The following is a 14,275-nucleotide window of genomic DNA, read 5'->3' on the forward strand; positions in this document are numbered from 1 at the left end:
AAGTCTCATTTGCTATTGGCCCTGTGAAGACTTGGCTCAAGGGCAGCATTTTGTAGGTGGTGGTTGTCTGAGGCTGGTTGGTCTTAAGCCTAATAATAAGTTTTCAGGTAGAAATCAGAGATTCCTGGGTTAGTTAGCCTCATTCCACAACCCTGCGGACCATGGAGGAGGACCATGACTTCTCGGGGGTGGGTGTTAATCAGCAGACAGATGGCACCACAATTCCATTATCACCAATAACAATTTATTGAATGTCCACAGGTGTACAGTTTGAGCTTGGCACATCTACAGAACATGAGGTGAGTGGGGCAAGGGGACCCCCTCCCCATGCCTGTGGGATAGGCAGCGAGGGCCTGCTGGGGCTGACGGCTGCTGAAGTTTCCATGCAGAGAAGTCAGTTGCTGGGAGGGACAGGGAGCTGAAGCCAGGCACCAACACAACAAGGGAAAGTCAGTCACTAGGGGAAAGGGAGACATGCGGATCCAGGGAATGGTCCCCTAGCTCCTAGCTCCAGCAGGGCAGGGCCAGAGGGCAAAAGGGTGGAAAGCAGGCAGGGGCCAGAAGGGTAGACATCCAAGCTTGGTGCAGGAAGAAAAATAAATAATCACCTTCCCCCAACATTGCCCACCATCAGAACTAGAGCCTGCAGACGCCTGGGTCCCCAAGGTGGGGCTCAGTCAGAGAGAAGGTTCTCCTCTTCTTACCAAGGTCTGGGAGGATTAATCCCATCTCTACCCCAGGAGATCCCAGGGGGTCACAGGAAGGGGAGCCCATGCCCTGGCCGGCAGGGCCCACTGGCAGAGACTGAAGCCCATACAACCCCTGCCTGCCTGCCTACCTACCTGCCTACCTGTCCCTTCTCACCTCCTCCGTCCTACCTCCTGTGGGAAAAGCACCCCATACTGTGGGCCTGGGGGAACTCCACTGCACCATCCTTCTCAGGGACACAAACACTGATTTCAAAGCTGTGGCTGATGGGAAGAAGGCTCCTGAGTCCTCCACTAGTCACAATACTGCTGTCTGCTGCCCTTCCCCACCCCACGGGGAGTAGGTTGTAGCTCTTTCGCCAGGGGTCCAGCTCCATGCTCCGGCCCTAGGCCTGGCTGGGTACAGAAAAGCCAGAAAGCTGGGGGCTTGGGGGTTTGGGGAAGGTACCTCCTCCCTCCCTCCCTCCCTCCCTCTTTCCTCCCCTCCCTCCTGGGTGGCCAGGGCAGGGGCCAGGAGGGGGTGGCAGGCGAGCACCTCCCTTAGGGCTCTGAGAGGCACTGCTCCAGGGCTGCCATGCGGTAGTGGCTGGCAGTCTCCTCCCCAGCCTGCAGCCGCATGGCTTCCCGGCAGAGGCGGTTGGCTCGGGCCAGCTCCACCAAGACACCTTGGTAGGCAGCCACCATCTCGGGTTTGACTGAGGTTGGGGAGACACTGCCCAAGAGCTGCAGGAGCTCCTGAGGCCAGCGAGAACGCAATGCGGCTGGGGCCAGCCAGGGGAGCAGAGGCACGCAGCCTGTGAAGGCCTGCATGCCCAGGAACCACAGCTCCTGCAGGTCGGCCCACACACCCTCATAGTCGGGGGCTAGGGCCAGGGTGGCCTGCTCGGCACCAGGGCTGGCTCTGGCCACGTGGGACTGAGACAGGAAAAGGATGGCGGCTGCAAAGAAGCCACGGGAGGCGGGAGTCCCCTGAAGAGCTGAAAGACAAGCACAGGGGAGGGGGCGGAAGTTCAGGCAGGACCGAGGCAGCCCTCTCCCCCTGGATTCTGGCCCAATTTCACCCCATCAAAGGGGCCGCAAGAGTGAGGGAGGCATTCTGACACCACTCACCTTCTGACCCGAAACACTGATTTTTCACTGTAAGGCTTCCTAAGTATTCTGTGAGGTAAGCAGTGTATCACGATGCCCAGTTTACAAATAAAGACCCCAAGGCTCAGCAAGGGGAGAGACTTAACCGGGCCTACAATTAACAAGAACTCACGGTGCTCTCTCTACTACAGTCTGTTCAAGGGCTTTGTACACGTGAAGCACAATGACAAATTTTACACTTGGTCTGGTGGAAGGAGTGCTGCACCTGGGGACAGGAGGGCTGGCTTCAAGTCCCCTGAGCACGGCTGCTTCTTACCGTGGGATCTTGGGTAAGTGGTTTAATCGCTTTGAGCCCATTCATGATAATCACACTAGCTAAGTGGAAAGGTCATTAGAAAGACCAGTGAAAATGTAGGCAAAGGCACTTGATGACGTGAGTTATTAGGACTGAAAGCCAGCATTGTGAGCAGAGGGGAGGGACCCAGGAGAAGGGGGGACGTCCTGGAGGGCACTCCTGTATCAACAGTTCAGCAGCTTCTGGATAGGAGGGGGTCACAAGTGCTCTGACTCTTTGGGCCAGCAGAGGCAGGGGACAGGGGTGGGTAGCCCAGTACCCGCCTCATCAGCGAGACTGCAACAGCCTTCCCCCCAGACACACACCACATCAGCAGAGGCTGGACTAGGGAGGAACAGGAGAACCCCAAACCTGTTGGTACAGTCACTGTTCAGTCAGAGCATGATCTGGAAGAGACATAAGCATGTTCCACTGTCCAGGGACTGTGAAAGCCTATGTCCCACGTGGGCTAGATCACCTAAAGCAGCCTCTCCCAAAGCAAGGGAAGGCAGTTATTCTCCTGGCAGCTAGGCTGTGCCTCCTGCTGGATCTAGACCATGCTGTGACCCCAAGGAACTGGTGACGGGAGGTCTTATTTTTTTCTAGCTGGACTAGATCTCTTTTCTTTTAAGGGTTCTCTTTCAACCACTGAATTTCGGACTCAGTATTTAAAGTCAGGGAACAAAGAACATTACGCCCTGTTCCTGGATGGATGTCTGCTGATCTCATCCAACCCAACAGATGGGGCACAGGGAACAGTCAGGGACAAAGGGGATCCAGCAGACACCCACAGTCAGAGTGGAGGCTTCAGCCTGGGTGGGCTGGGCCAGGACCTGGGAGCTGGGCCTCAGCCAGGGTAAGGGCTTCTCACCTCTCTGAAGAGCAAAGCCTGCAGCCAAGGGGTTGAGAACAGAGCTGGCTGGGAGCAAGTGGCAAAGTTTTTCTAGGAAGGAAGCTTGGAGGCAATACTGACTTCAAGGGGTGAGAGACCATGATTTCTGACTTGGAGGAGGCTCTGCTGCAGAAATCTCTGGATTTACAGGCCCCTAAAGCTACAGACAACTTTCACCTTGTCCCTATTCTTGCTTCCAAGCAGGGTCACCCTGAACACCTCCAAACAGTTTTTGCAAATACGGTCATCTTCCCAGAGAATCTTGGTGTCTAGCCCAAAGCTAGCTCAAAGAAAACCAGGCCCATGCACTTTCTCCTTTCTCAGAACAATGATTTGTTCCATCAGGAACAGCGGGCAGCTGGCTCCAGGGTTGGGAGTCCCTGGCCTGGCTCCACCGTGAAGGTCTTACCTGGAGAAGTGCTGAGGAGCCGAGCCATGAGCAAGCCCAGAGTGGCCACGTTGGCAGCCAGCAGCAGCCTCCCTTTCTGCTGAACCAGCGAAGGCAGGGAAGTCATCAGAGTATTCATGAGGGATGTGAAGCATGCATCCCGCCTACATTGAGGGAGAGGGACCAGAAAGTAGAATCAGTAGGGTCCGATTGAATTTTGGAGCAGCCTTACTTGGGCTCTGCATTCCAGGTCAACTGGGTTGGGCTTTCAGGAAGTCACACAAATAGCACACCAAGACAAGGAATAATTCAGGCAGTGGGCCTAAAAGGACATGATATGAGAACCTGCTTTTCTCTTGGGTCTGGGTAGGATCTAGGCATGATGAGAGCAGGGGGCAGATGGTCAAGAGGGCTGGGTCTGGGGGAAGAGGACCAGTGGGCAGAGATATGAAAAGGGTTTGGCTGATGCAAATTTTAGGAGGTAGAGACAATCCCACATGGGATTCACCTACTAATGACTAAAGTCTAAAGTAGGAAAGTTTACCATGGGTCAAGTTCTCAAAATCTGGCTCCCTTCTCTGCCCTTAAGTACAAGCCGGCCAGGTGGCAGCAAGTCTTTCCCCCCATCCCCTCTCCAACAGCTACACCACTGCATGGTCCAATCCCTCCCCAGACCCTCACTTGATCAGTCCGGGTGCAGTGACCACGAGGTTGAGGAAAATGTGGCAGCAGGTCTGCAGACCAATCTCCACGCTGTCAGGCAGCACCGAAGTGTCGTGGCCGGGAGATGTGAGCTCCCACTGCTGCAGGAAGTACTGGCAGAGCAGGGACGGGGCCCCTTCCTTGATGAGGATCTCCCGGGGTCCATCTTCTGCAGTCAGGTGGCACCAGCCCGGCAGGAGGAGCCTGGGGAAAGATACGAGCCATCAGAGGGCTCGGCACGAGACCCGATGAGCCCCTGCCTAAGAACCCCCAGCCAGTGTCAGCTACTCTACCCCCAGACAACAGCAATATTTGGGTCACCCGTGCCTGGGGAGTCTGTGGATGGGGAAGCAGATATAAGGCCCAAAGTAAAACTACCTGGAAGTGACCAACCCCAAGGGAGGCAGGGAGTCCCAGGTCGCTCTCTTCTGGTAGGACAGCCAGGTCTGGAGGCTGGGGATTTTTTAGCCACATTATTCATTTACTCATTCAGTCACTCACCGGAGGGCATCCCCAGGCCAGGATGGTCCTGGAGGAGTAGGAGAAATGGCTAGATTGGCCACCTGTTGTGAAAGATCTCCAGTCTCCTCAGCCTCCTCATAGAGGCTCTTGGCATATCGGACAAGGAAGGGCAGCAGCTGGCAGATCTCCTTTCGAAGGGATGAAGTCTCTTCGGCCAGCCAGGCACCCAAGATTCTCACCGAGGCAAACACAAATGGCTCCTTCTGCTTCTCTGGCCCCACCTGCTCCCCCCAGATCCAAAGAGAGACTGAGGACCTTCCTGATTCCTCTCCCCAATTCCCTCGGAACTCACTCCCAACCATCCCTGGGGGCACCAAGGACAACAAGCCATCCACCCCGCCAGGCTCAGGTACAGAACAACCCATCCCCCCCTGCTAGATGTTCTGAGAATAGCTGAATGTAAGCTAGCCTGACGCAGGAGATTTCACCAAATTACGGTCTCAAACTTCAGAGGTTTCTAGTCTAGTCTCTTTTACACTGAGTTGGAACTCAGTGTAAAAATCCCCTCTTGAGCCTACCTGAGGGCAGCAGTTAAAGAGAACATGGCTTGTTGTGGCTGGTTAGGACCTGGCATTCCAGACTCTCTGCAGTCTGGCTCCCACCTTAATTCACGGGACTCCCTGCTCCACGAATTCTATGTTTCAGTCAAACTGGGCTCTGCTCCCTTCCCTGACCTCTTTCTGTCCTCTATGTCTCCTAAGCTTTTGGGCAGGAGCACAATGCCTCCTCCCCATCTCGGCCTGGAGAAATTCTTCCTTTTCTTTGGAGGCCCAGCTCTGGTGGCACCACGTACCTAAAGTCTTCCCTGACAGCCCTGCTCATGGGGCTCTTCCCTCTCAAATCCCCTGAGTACACTTCTTTGTCTAGCTGTCTCCTTTGCTTTCATCTCACTACATCCTCCCCTGATAGACTGTAAGCTGCCTAAGGACAGTGACTTTTTCCCTTTTTCATCTCTGCATCCCTAAGGAACACAGCAGATGTCTAAAAAAGATTTGTTGAAGACTGGAGAACAATATGCAAGAACAGCTACAAAGCCAGTCACACCTCTCAGCCCACGATTCCCTCGCTGGGCCTCTATCCCCAAAACAACATCAAAATCTTTTAAAAAGAACCTTTTTGTACAAAGACATTTATGGCTGCTCTGCATAGCAAAGCAAACCTCTTGTGTATCCAACTATTGTAGACTGGCTGGCTAAATCAGAGCATATTAACATAGGGGACTGTAAAAGTGCCCATCTTGGAGTGGAAAAGTGGGCTCAGGGCTTCACGTCCTACCTGACACATGGCCCAGTCACTTCCTCAATCTCAGTATCCCCAAGAAACTCTCTAAGAAGTTGCAAAGTGCACACTTGTCTGCAGGCGCAGAGGGAGCTACTCAAGGGCAGCTTTTAGGACAATAAATCATTGGTCCGGGGAAAAAAAGAGAGAGAGACAGAGATATTTGCAGACAAAGAAATCTGGAGAGAGCCATTCAGGGGGTTTGGAAATTATATAGTTCATGCTTCCCAAGGCCTGGAAAAGAGAAACAGAACCAGAGGTGGATGAACTTCAGGCAGGCTTGGAGGGGGCAAGGAGCAAAAGCATCCTCTTTGGTTGGTTCTGCCCAATAAAGGCCAAGGATTTGAGGAAGATTCTTGGTTTTGTATGTTTATTCAACTGAGTGGTTTCCTGGATGGCTGTCTGTAATTTTTTTAAAATGCTGACTTAGAATGAATGGGCTGAATGGGGTGGGGGGGGGGGGGGACGGGAAATGTGTGTTATGACAGTATGGAGCTTGGCATAAGCCCCTCTCCACAACCAAGAAAGCCAGCATGTGTAGGTTGCAAACAGTGCAGCATGAGCTTTGTGTGGCAGAACCTGCCTCATTGGAGGTGAGGAAGATGAGGGAAGCAATGCTGGTCATCACAGTCTCTGGCAACAAGCTCTTTGCTGCCCCTGCTGGGAGATGGGCTGGGGGGAGAACAAACAGATGCCACTGCATACTCGAAAACATCTGGAAAGAGGCGCCAGCCTGCTCCACCCCTAGGACTGGACGGCTCCTGGACAGTCCTGAGAGAAGAGGACATTTTCCAAAGTGATAGCTTTGATGTTGCAGTGTAACAAGAGGCCTTTTTGGGAAGTGGGGTGTGGTGGGGAAGGGTCTTGCCTTGCTTATACAGAGGCAGCAAAGAGAGTAGAAAGAGCTTTGGTTTGGCATTAGAAGACTCGGGTTTTCATCCTGGCTCTGCCACTTACTATCTTGGGCAAGTCACTTCATCCTGATGTAACTTCAGTGTCCTCCTCTGTCAAATGAGGAAATAATAAGCCTCGGGCTACCTACTACTCTACGAAGGGAATAATGAACGTAAAATAATTTGGAAGCATAAGCTGCTGATAAGAATGTCTACCAGCTCGGGGACTGCCCAAGGGAGGGACTGCTTCCTTCTCGGAGCTGGGGCTCCCTAAAGTCAGGAATCAGCTCCTCTCTCATTTTGCCCCGTGGCCCCCGGCATGGGGCCGGAGCGCCCTCTTTACCTGCTGCAGGTAGTGAATGACAGCTCCAATGGCCTCCTTCATGATGCTCACAAGCTGCACTTTCTGGGGCTCCTTCAGCAATGGCTGCTCGACCCGGGTGCACTCCTGGATGCCCAGCTCCATCAGAGCATAGCAGGCAGTCACCACATCCTCCTTCACCTCCGCCCCAGGTTCCTCGAGGGCAAGCCTCACCTCCACACAGGCCAGGTTCACTAACAGGGCCAGGAACTTGCCCCCGGACCCACCGGCTGGGATCCAATCAGAGCCGCAGGCATGTGCCAAGCGAGCTGCCAGCTTCAGGGCCGGATTGCGCTGCCAGGAGCTCAGCTTGCTGCCCAGGATCCGTGCCAGCCCAGCCTGTAGATCTCGGAGGCACTCGGTGGGGACAGTCGTCGGGGGCAGAAACAGGGGCAGCAGCTGGCACAGCTCAAACTTGCTGGCATCCTCAGCCTTCTGGAAATCCTCACTCAAGCCCCGAAGCACGGCCAGCAGCTCGGGCTCTGCCTCCTTCCAGCACTGGGCCTCTGCAGCTGCCAACAGTCCCACAAGGAGGGCCAGGGCCTGGTCAAAGCCATAGCCATGCCCTAGGTAAGCCTGGCACAGGGCAGACACGGTACCACCAGCAATGAGGTGTCGGGGTCCTCGGGGCGTGCCGGCCACAGCAGTGAGGCACTGGTAGGTGTCATCAATCATGGATCGGCGGGCTGCATCATCGGGGTCACCCCGGGTGGTGAGAATGGCACTCAGGATAGGAATCTTGTTGAGAACTTGGGGGTGCGCAGCCAGCTCAGGGTCACTACAGAAGCAGGCAAGCAGGGCCACCCCAAGAGCTCGAAGGACGTGGTCAGGGCAGCCATCGGGGGCTTCCTTACTGGTGAGGAGCCGATTGGGGAAAGTGAAGCCCACAGCATCAAAGATCCTCCGTCGAGTTTTTGCGTCAATGTCACCAGCTTTGACTGCCTTGGTTACCTGTGGCAGAGGGTCAGGCAGGAGGAGAATAGATGTTGGGGATGGCTGTTCATTCCCCTCCTCCATCCAGGGCCCTTTGTGGCCCCAGGATTGGGAGCATGGGAGAGTGCTTAAGTCAGCCTGGGCATCCCTAGAGATCCCCTAATTCTTCCACAGTCTTGAGCACAGGCAGGGGTTAGGTCCCTTCTCTCCATAACTCTTCTTATGCAATGGAAGAGAGGGTGCTGCAGAGGGGGAGGGAGAGGAGGTGTCCAGCCTCCTTCACTAACCACTTCTAGCATTTCCCCACTTCCCTTACTAGAAAGGGCTTTCTGTTGTCTAATTTTGATGCCAAAAACCAGAGCTGGAATGGGTCTAGCGCCTACCACCTAGAAAGCCCTGCCTCCATGCTTTTGGATTGAGGGTCCTTCCCCAGATGCTTCCTTTGGGAAACCGTCTCATCCATTCCCACCACCGGGGGGGGGGGGCGGGGAGGGGGAAATGGCTCCTGTGTCTCCATGATCTGCCTGTCAAAACATTTCCCCTCACACTTCACCTAAACACCTCCTCTGCTGCAGTGCGAGCCCTTGACTCCCTTCCTTCTCTCAGTTGCCATGGCAAACAAGCATTGGCTGCTCTCCCCCCTCCTTCCCTCACCCCACACACCAACCACCCTTCCCAGCACTGCAGGCTGCTGCTCTTCTGTCCCCACGCCACCCTCCTCTAGCTGAGCTCAGCCCCTCACCAGCTCCCACTTTCCAAATTCTGGGGGTGAACCTGAAGAACCCCTCCCCCGCTTCCCCTAAGGACCCTGCCATCTTCTTCCAAGCCCACTGCCAGAGCCTTCCCCACAAGCGCAGGGGAAGACTCCCCAAGCTTGTGAGTAGAACACACTAGTTACTACCCGCTGACAGCACCCTGTGAGTCAGCCCCCATCTGCCAGGGACACCCAGAGTGAGTGCCTCCAATACCCTCATGTGGCCACCACCTCCCCCCGCTTCCCATCCAGCCCTCAAGAAAGAAGCTGTTCACCCTACTCACGCATCCTAACCCCCTCTTTTCCACCCCAATTCCATACAAGTGCATCCAGTACCTCACCCTAAATGGATTCTAGGGTCCCCTTCCTAGATCCCCTGGTTTTCAGCCCCATCACCTATGGAAAATCCATCCTCAATGTGTTATGTCCACCTGCTCAGAAGGTCCCCACAGCCCCTTCCCCTCCCTCAAGTTCTTACTAGTAGCAGGGCAGCAAACTGTTCACTGTCGTTCTTAGCATCTCGAAGGGCCCCCAGGTATCGCTCCAGGGTGGGGTTGCGGCTCTCAGCCTGGCTCAGAGCCGGCTCACAATCGGACGCCATGGTGCCCGCCTTGCCCAACTGTGAACACAAGAGGGACTGAGCAATGCTCCACCAGGGGAAGGGGGGGATGAGGAGGGAGGGATTAACACAAAGAGCACCGGATGGGGTAGAGGATTGGAAGATGAGGAGGGGAGGGTCTCCAAGGCTGTACCTCGCCTCGTATATGGGGGCACCTCTCTAGGAAACGAAGTGAAAGATGACAGCAAGGGAAGAAACGGTGATGGGGAGGTTAAGTCCCTGGCCCAAGGTCACCTACAAAAAGGGGAAAGGGGAAGGAAGAAGCTGGGAAGCGAATCAAGCATTTTGTCCCAAAACCTGGCAATCCTTTTACCACTGCCTCTCTCCTTCCTATATCCCCATGGCTTGGCAGGGGAGCCTCTGGCTTAGAGAACCTCAAGACACCCCTCAATATACACACCTCAGACTTTCCCTCAAAGGCCAGCATGGAGGGGAAAAGGGTAGGGTGAGGAGAAGTGGGGCTATGGGAAGGAGCGGTGAGGACAAAACATCAGAGGATGGAAACAGATGATGCTCAATTATACATGCACAGGGAGAAAGGAGCAGCCGCTGATGAAGATACCCAAAAGGAGAGTCCTCCATCCCCTTCCCCTTCTCCCTGCAGCCTCCTAGATTGGATTCTGGAGCAGGGCAAAGTCTCCCAATTTGCATTTGGCTCCCAGCAACGGCTGGGAGGCAAGAGGTAGATGAGGGCAGGCCAGCTACCCAGGACCCCCAACCCTTCAGCCCTGGGCCCCCTCCCTCCACCCCCATCCCAATCCTGCTAGCAAGTGAGCAACAGCAGGATTAACCATTAAGGTTCACCTCCTCTGCCTTCCCACGCCAGTCAGCTTGCGGATGCAGGTGTCATCGAGCATCAAGCAGGAGCTGGCAGGGGGGCAGAGGGAGGAGAAGCCAAGGAAGGACCACAAATTGTCCTGGGACCGCCCCCTTCCCCCCCACCCCCCAAGATGATCTGCAAAGTGGATAACTGAAGATGGACTGCAGGGTAAGGGTAAGGAGAGAAAGGGGGCGGGGGCCGTCGGGGATGGGGAGTCCCGGCGGTCGCCACCTGTCTCGCCGAAGCCAGGTCACAACACGACACTGATGAAGTCACGACAGGGCAGCATGATGAAGCCACACTTCACGATGACCCGAGGTGATGTCACGAAGGAAGGCACGACGAGGTCACAGCAAGATCACGACATGGGACAATTTCCAAAGATGACATGACAAAAAAAAATTTAGGGAGGAAAGAAGGGAGGACGGGAATGCGACGAGATGCTATCACGACCGGGGCACGGCGATGTCACGACACGAAGCCACGCTATCGCGATATGGCCTCCGAACTGTCGCGACACAAGTCAACGACCCCTCTGAGAGGTCCCTTCCAAGGGTCTAGACGAGGGCCCGAGGTGGGGGGGGGGGCCTGTGCTCACCCGGGTGGGGCCGCGAACCGAGAAGACGTCCCCAAGCAAGATGCAGCCGGAGCCTCCACTGGTGCTCACACCGTGTTGCACACTCCGGGTTCCTGCTGCGGCAGCTCCACCCCCACCCCCGCATACCTCTTGGCCAATCAGCGGTCGATTCACTCCTGGTACCGACCAATGGCCTTTCAGGGCGTTGAGCAGTAGGGGACGCCCCCGCTCCCGCCATTTTGCTTGTGGGCACTGCTAGCCTTTGCTCTCGACGGTTGTTAGAAGGGGAAATGATGGTACCAGGTTTTTCAGAAACGCGAGACAAAAGCGGTGGAGAGCTGTGTTTCCCTCTCCTTGGAACAATTTCGCTCCTTTCTGGGGTCTCTCTGCTTCTTCTCCCCCTCCCCCAATCCCAGCCCCTCCTCCATCATGGACCTAATACCCAAGTTGCCCTTCCGGGCGGGGGTGGTGGTGGTAGTGGTGGCAGGAGTATTACTTCCGGGTGGAGGCCCAGGCCACATCCGGCGGTCGCTGTCTGTCCGGGGAGGCTGAGGTGGAAGCCACCTGCCCCTGGGAGCGGAGTCGAGTGCCAGCCGCCTAGTGCTGGGCAGCCGAGGGCCGGAGCGAGCCAGCAAGGGAGGAGGGAAGCCGGTCTTCGCCTCTCCCTTGAGGCCGCCTGTCCATCGTGTGGCCCCGGCTCAACCCGGCCCGGCCCGGCCTGGCCCAGTCCAGGCTGGTCCCGAGGCCCAACTCTCGCCTCCTCCATGGAGCCAGAGGAGGAGGAGGCCGAGACTCGCCGAGGAGCCGCCGCCGCCGCCCGGTCCTGAGCCCCGGGTAGGTGGGAGGGGGAGGAGGGGTCAGCTCCACCCCCAGGTCCTGGCTCCTGGCCTAGGACCCGGACCTCCCGGCCCATCTCTCGCAAAGGTTTCAGGCCCGTCCGTTTAGAATGCAAACTCCTTGAGGACAGGGGCTGTTTCATTTGTATTTTTGTTCCCCTAGTGCCTAAGCAAGTCCCCGGTACTTGATAGCTGCTTAATAAATGCTCGTTGAAAGTTGAATGAGCCCATTGGGCGTCCCAGTCCTTCATTCGACTCTCCAGTTGGCTTGACAGTGTCTGCTCACCGTATAGACATAAGTCCCAAGAGGTCCTGGTATCCGGCTATGCAGCGATGTCACCCAGAAGGTTGCCTGTATTTGTGCTGCCTCCTTCCCACCCCCGTCCTCTTTCCTCCTCAGCCTCTGCAGTTCGTAAGAAAAGTCCTAGAATGTTTAGGCTTCATTTGAAATCTTAAAACGATTAAGGCAGAGAGAGAAAGGTGCTACTCAAACTTTGCAATTATGTTAGAGAAGGGGGGTCGGGGAGTAATAGAGGACTGGTGGTCCTTAGAAAGCTAAGTGATGCAGAGTTTTGAAGATTGCTTAATCAACACAAAGTAATCCATCACATGCAGCATACATGAGAATAGGAAGAAATATGGTAAAATCGAAGTGACAGAAGAGCCAGCATTTCAAATAGGAAAGAAGAAAAGGAGTCTTTCCTTCTCCTCCTTTGTAGCTTCTGATGGACTTTCTTGTCCAATAGGACGCTTGTACAAAGTTAATCATATTAAAATTTGTGAAAAGCATTAGCTGACTTTTTCTGCTATTCCTCCTGTGATTAGGAGACTAGCAACTAAGGAGCAAATTGGAATACGACCTCCCAGAACAATCTGTTCATTTTTTAAGCTATTTGGAAAACAATGTGTGCAAATACAAGCAAAACTATTCATGACAGTCTGTTCTGTAACTTTCCCAAATATCTTTGAGCTGTGCAGTGGTGGTGGGTTTTTTTTTTTTTTGGTTTGGGTTTTTGTTGTTGTTGTTGTTGTTGTTGTTGTTGTTCTGAGGACTTTATTCTTGATTACTAATACCAGCTGAATAGGCTGTTTCAGGCATTCTTTGCCCTTCAACTATATCTTATCGCTGAGTACATAAATGGAGTTCCACGTATGTAGTTGACAGGCTGAACTGTGATACATCCCCCATCCACCTAAAGTATTAAGTAAACATTACCCCCTGCTCCTTTGGAATAGCTGCTGCAACAGAGTGCTTTTATTTTGGATGTATTTGCAATGCCCCAAATGCCTGAAGTATTGTAAGCTTTTCTGGGTTCCACTGTGTGGGGGTGTGCCTTTTCTCTCCAGGTTTTTATCCTTTGAATTCTTCTAATAATTATTCTTTTATACCTCAGTGGCCTGCTTTATGGTTTCTGCTATTGGTCAGAAAGTTCTTGCCTGGATTCTAGTAACAATTTCTGCCTTTTGGCTCTGTTGTAGATTTTACAGGAAAGTCTTATTCGGTGTTTAAGTGTAATTAGCCTCTGTGCCTCTTAGTTTCATTGTGCAGAATGTTGAGCCTCCAACCACCTCTGTCAACCTGGTGGTGTTAATTACTCCTGTTTCTCTGCTTTGAAGACTATTCATTTTCACAATGCCCACATTCGCCTACCTCTCAAGGTACTGTTGATAAGTGTTGAGTCACTCACATCACTAATGGAAGAATTTTTTTTTTTGATGGGCCTGTGTAACAAGTATTTATTAGGTACCTAGTTTGTGACAGGTTATGTTGGGCTTAGGCGATCCAGGGACAAAAAGTAAACAGTCTCTGTTCTCAGGGAACTTATATTCTCTTTGGGAGAACAACATCTGCATAGAAAGTTAAATACAAATTATCTCCAAAGTAATTTATGTTGGGAAGAGCCCTAGAAACTGGGGAGAATCTGGATAGGCTTTCTGTGGGAGATGAGTAATAAGTTACATAGAGACAATTCTAGGTTGGTAGTTTTATCATGGTGTTTTCTATGGCTCTCTATTTTATCTGGTAGACCAGATAAGTTATTGGTATAGTTTCTGAATTCTCAAGTATCATTCCCCTGCTTTTCCCCTCACCATCCTTAAGCCAAGATCACATTTGGAAACTCATCGGGAGCAAAGCATTGAATGAGAGAGTCTAGTTTCTCAAGATGCCTGGTGCTTAGTGAAAATCTGCCTTGGGTTGGCTGTAACTTAGTTCTGTAGCACTCTGAATCTTTCCTCACTGGTACTAGCCAGCACAGATAGCAAAGTGATGACAGTCTCCCTGTGTGCTTAGCACATTTGCTAAGCTTAGTGATGTTTGGGTTTGCCAACCTGTGCTGCTTGCCAGGCTGGGTTGACAGCTGCACATTTGGAATAGATTTTGAATGCTTCTTCAGAACTCATTAAAGCCTCATAATATTACTAGGATGTTTTTCTTTTTTTAAAGTAATGAATACAAAGATGTAAGAAAGATGTGTGGGTGGAGGGTGGTTCATGAAAAGAAAAGGACAAAGGTGCTGATTTACTATTAGATAATGACTAGAAACGGAACTAGGTGTGAAATGCCTACC

At 53.3% G+C, this 14,275-nt stretch overlaps 2 protein-coding genes across 3 annotated transcripts in view; one reads left to right on the forward strand and one right to left on the reverse strand.

Annotated features, from left to right (window-relative positions):
• Positions 1-222: 222 nt before the first annotated feature.
• Positions 223-10,992, reverse strand: NCDN (neurochondrin). Of its 2 annotated transcripts, XM_036746196.1 has the most exons (8): positions 10,891-10,992; positions 10,524-10,593; positions 9,332-9,472; positions 7,149-8,117; positions 4,614-4,855; positions 4,092-4,316; positions 3,432-3,574; positions 223-1,684 (listed from the first exon to the last, which is right to left on the reverse strand). In XM_036746196.1, exons 3-8 carry the CDS (start codon positions 9,452-9,454, stop codon positions 1,248-1,250), a joined length of 2,139 nt encoding a protein of 712 aa, XP_036602091.1. In that variant the 5' UTR covers positions 9,455-9,472; positions 10,524-10,593; positions 10,891-10,992; the 3' UTR covers positions 223-1,247. The 2 variants fall into 2 exon arrangements, with proteins under 2 accessions (XP_036602091.1, XP_036602090.1); XM_036746195.1 differs by lacking the exon at positions 10,524-10,593 and having other exon boundaries at positions 10,891-10,977.
• Positions 10,993-11,369: 377 nt separating this feature from the next.
• Positions 11,370-14,275, forward strand: part of KIAA0319L (KIAA0319 like) — a 91,282-nt gene continuing 88,376 nt past the window's right edge. The window contains exon 1 of the mRNA XM_036743234.1: positions 11,370-11,703. The gene's annotated coding sequence lies outside the window, so the exon portion shown is untranslated. The remainder of the gene's footprint in view (positions 11,704-14,275) is intronic.

Source organism: Trichosurus vulpecula, chromosome 2 (assembly GCF_011100635.1).
Source record: "Trichosurus vulpecula isolate mTriVul1 chromosome 2, mTriVul1.pri, whole genome shotgun sequence".
Taxonomy (NCBI): Eukaryota; Metazoa; Chordata; class Mammalia; order Diprotodontia; family Phalangeridae; genus Trichosurus; species Trichosurus vulpecula.

What these genes read in the sequence shown, in the direction of transcription:
- NCDN (XM_036746196.1), bottom strand. Translation starts at nt 9,454, where the DNA reads ATGGCGTCCGATTGTGAGCCGGCTCTGAGCCAGGCTGAGAGCCGCAAC. An exon ending in TGGCCTGGGGATGCCCTCCG is followed by an intron (nt 4,317 to 4,613) that starts GTGAGTGACTGA and finishes ATCTTTCCCCAG; the next exon opens with GCTCCTCCTGCCGGGCTGGT. An exon ending in GCTCCTCAGCACTTCTCCAG is followed by an intron (nt 1,685 to 3,431) that starts GTAAGACCTTCA and finishes CTTGTCTTTCAG; the next exon opens with CTCTTCAGGGGACTCCCGCC.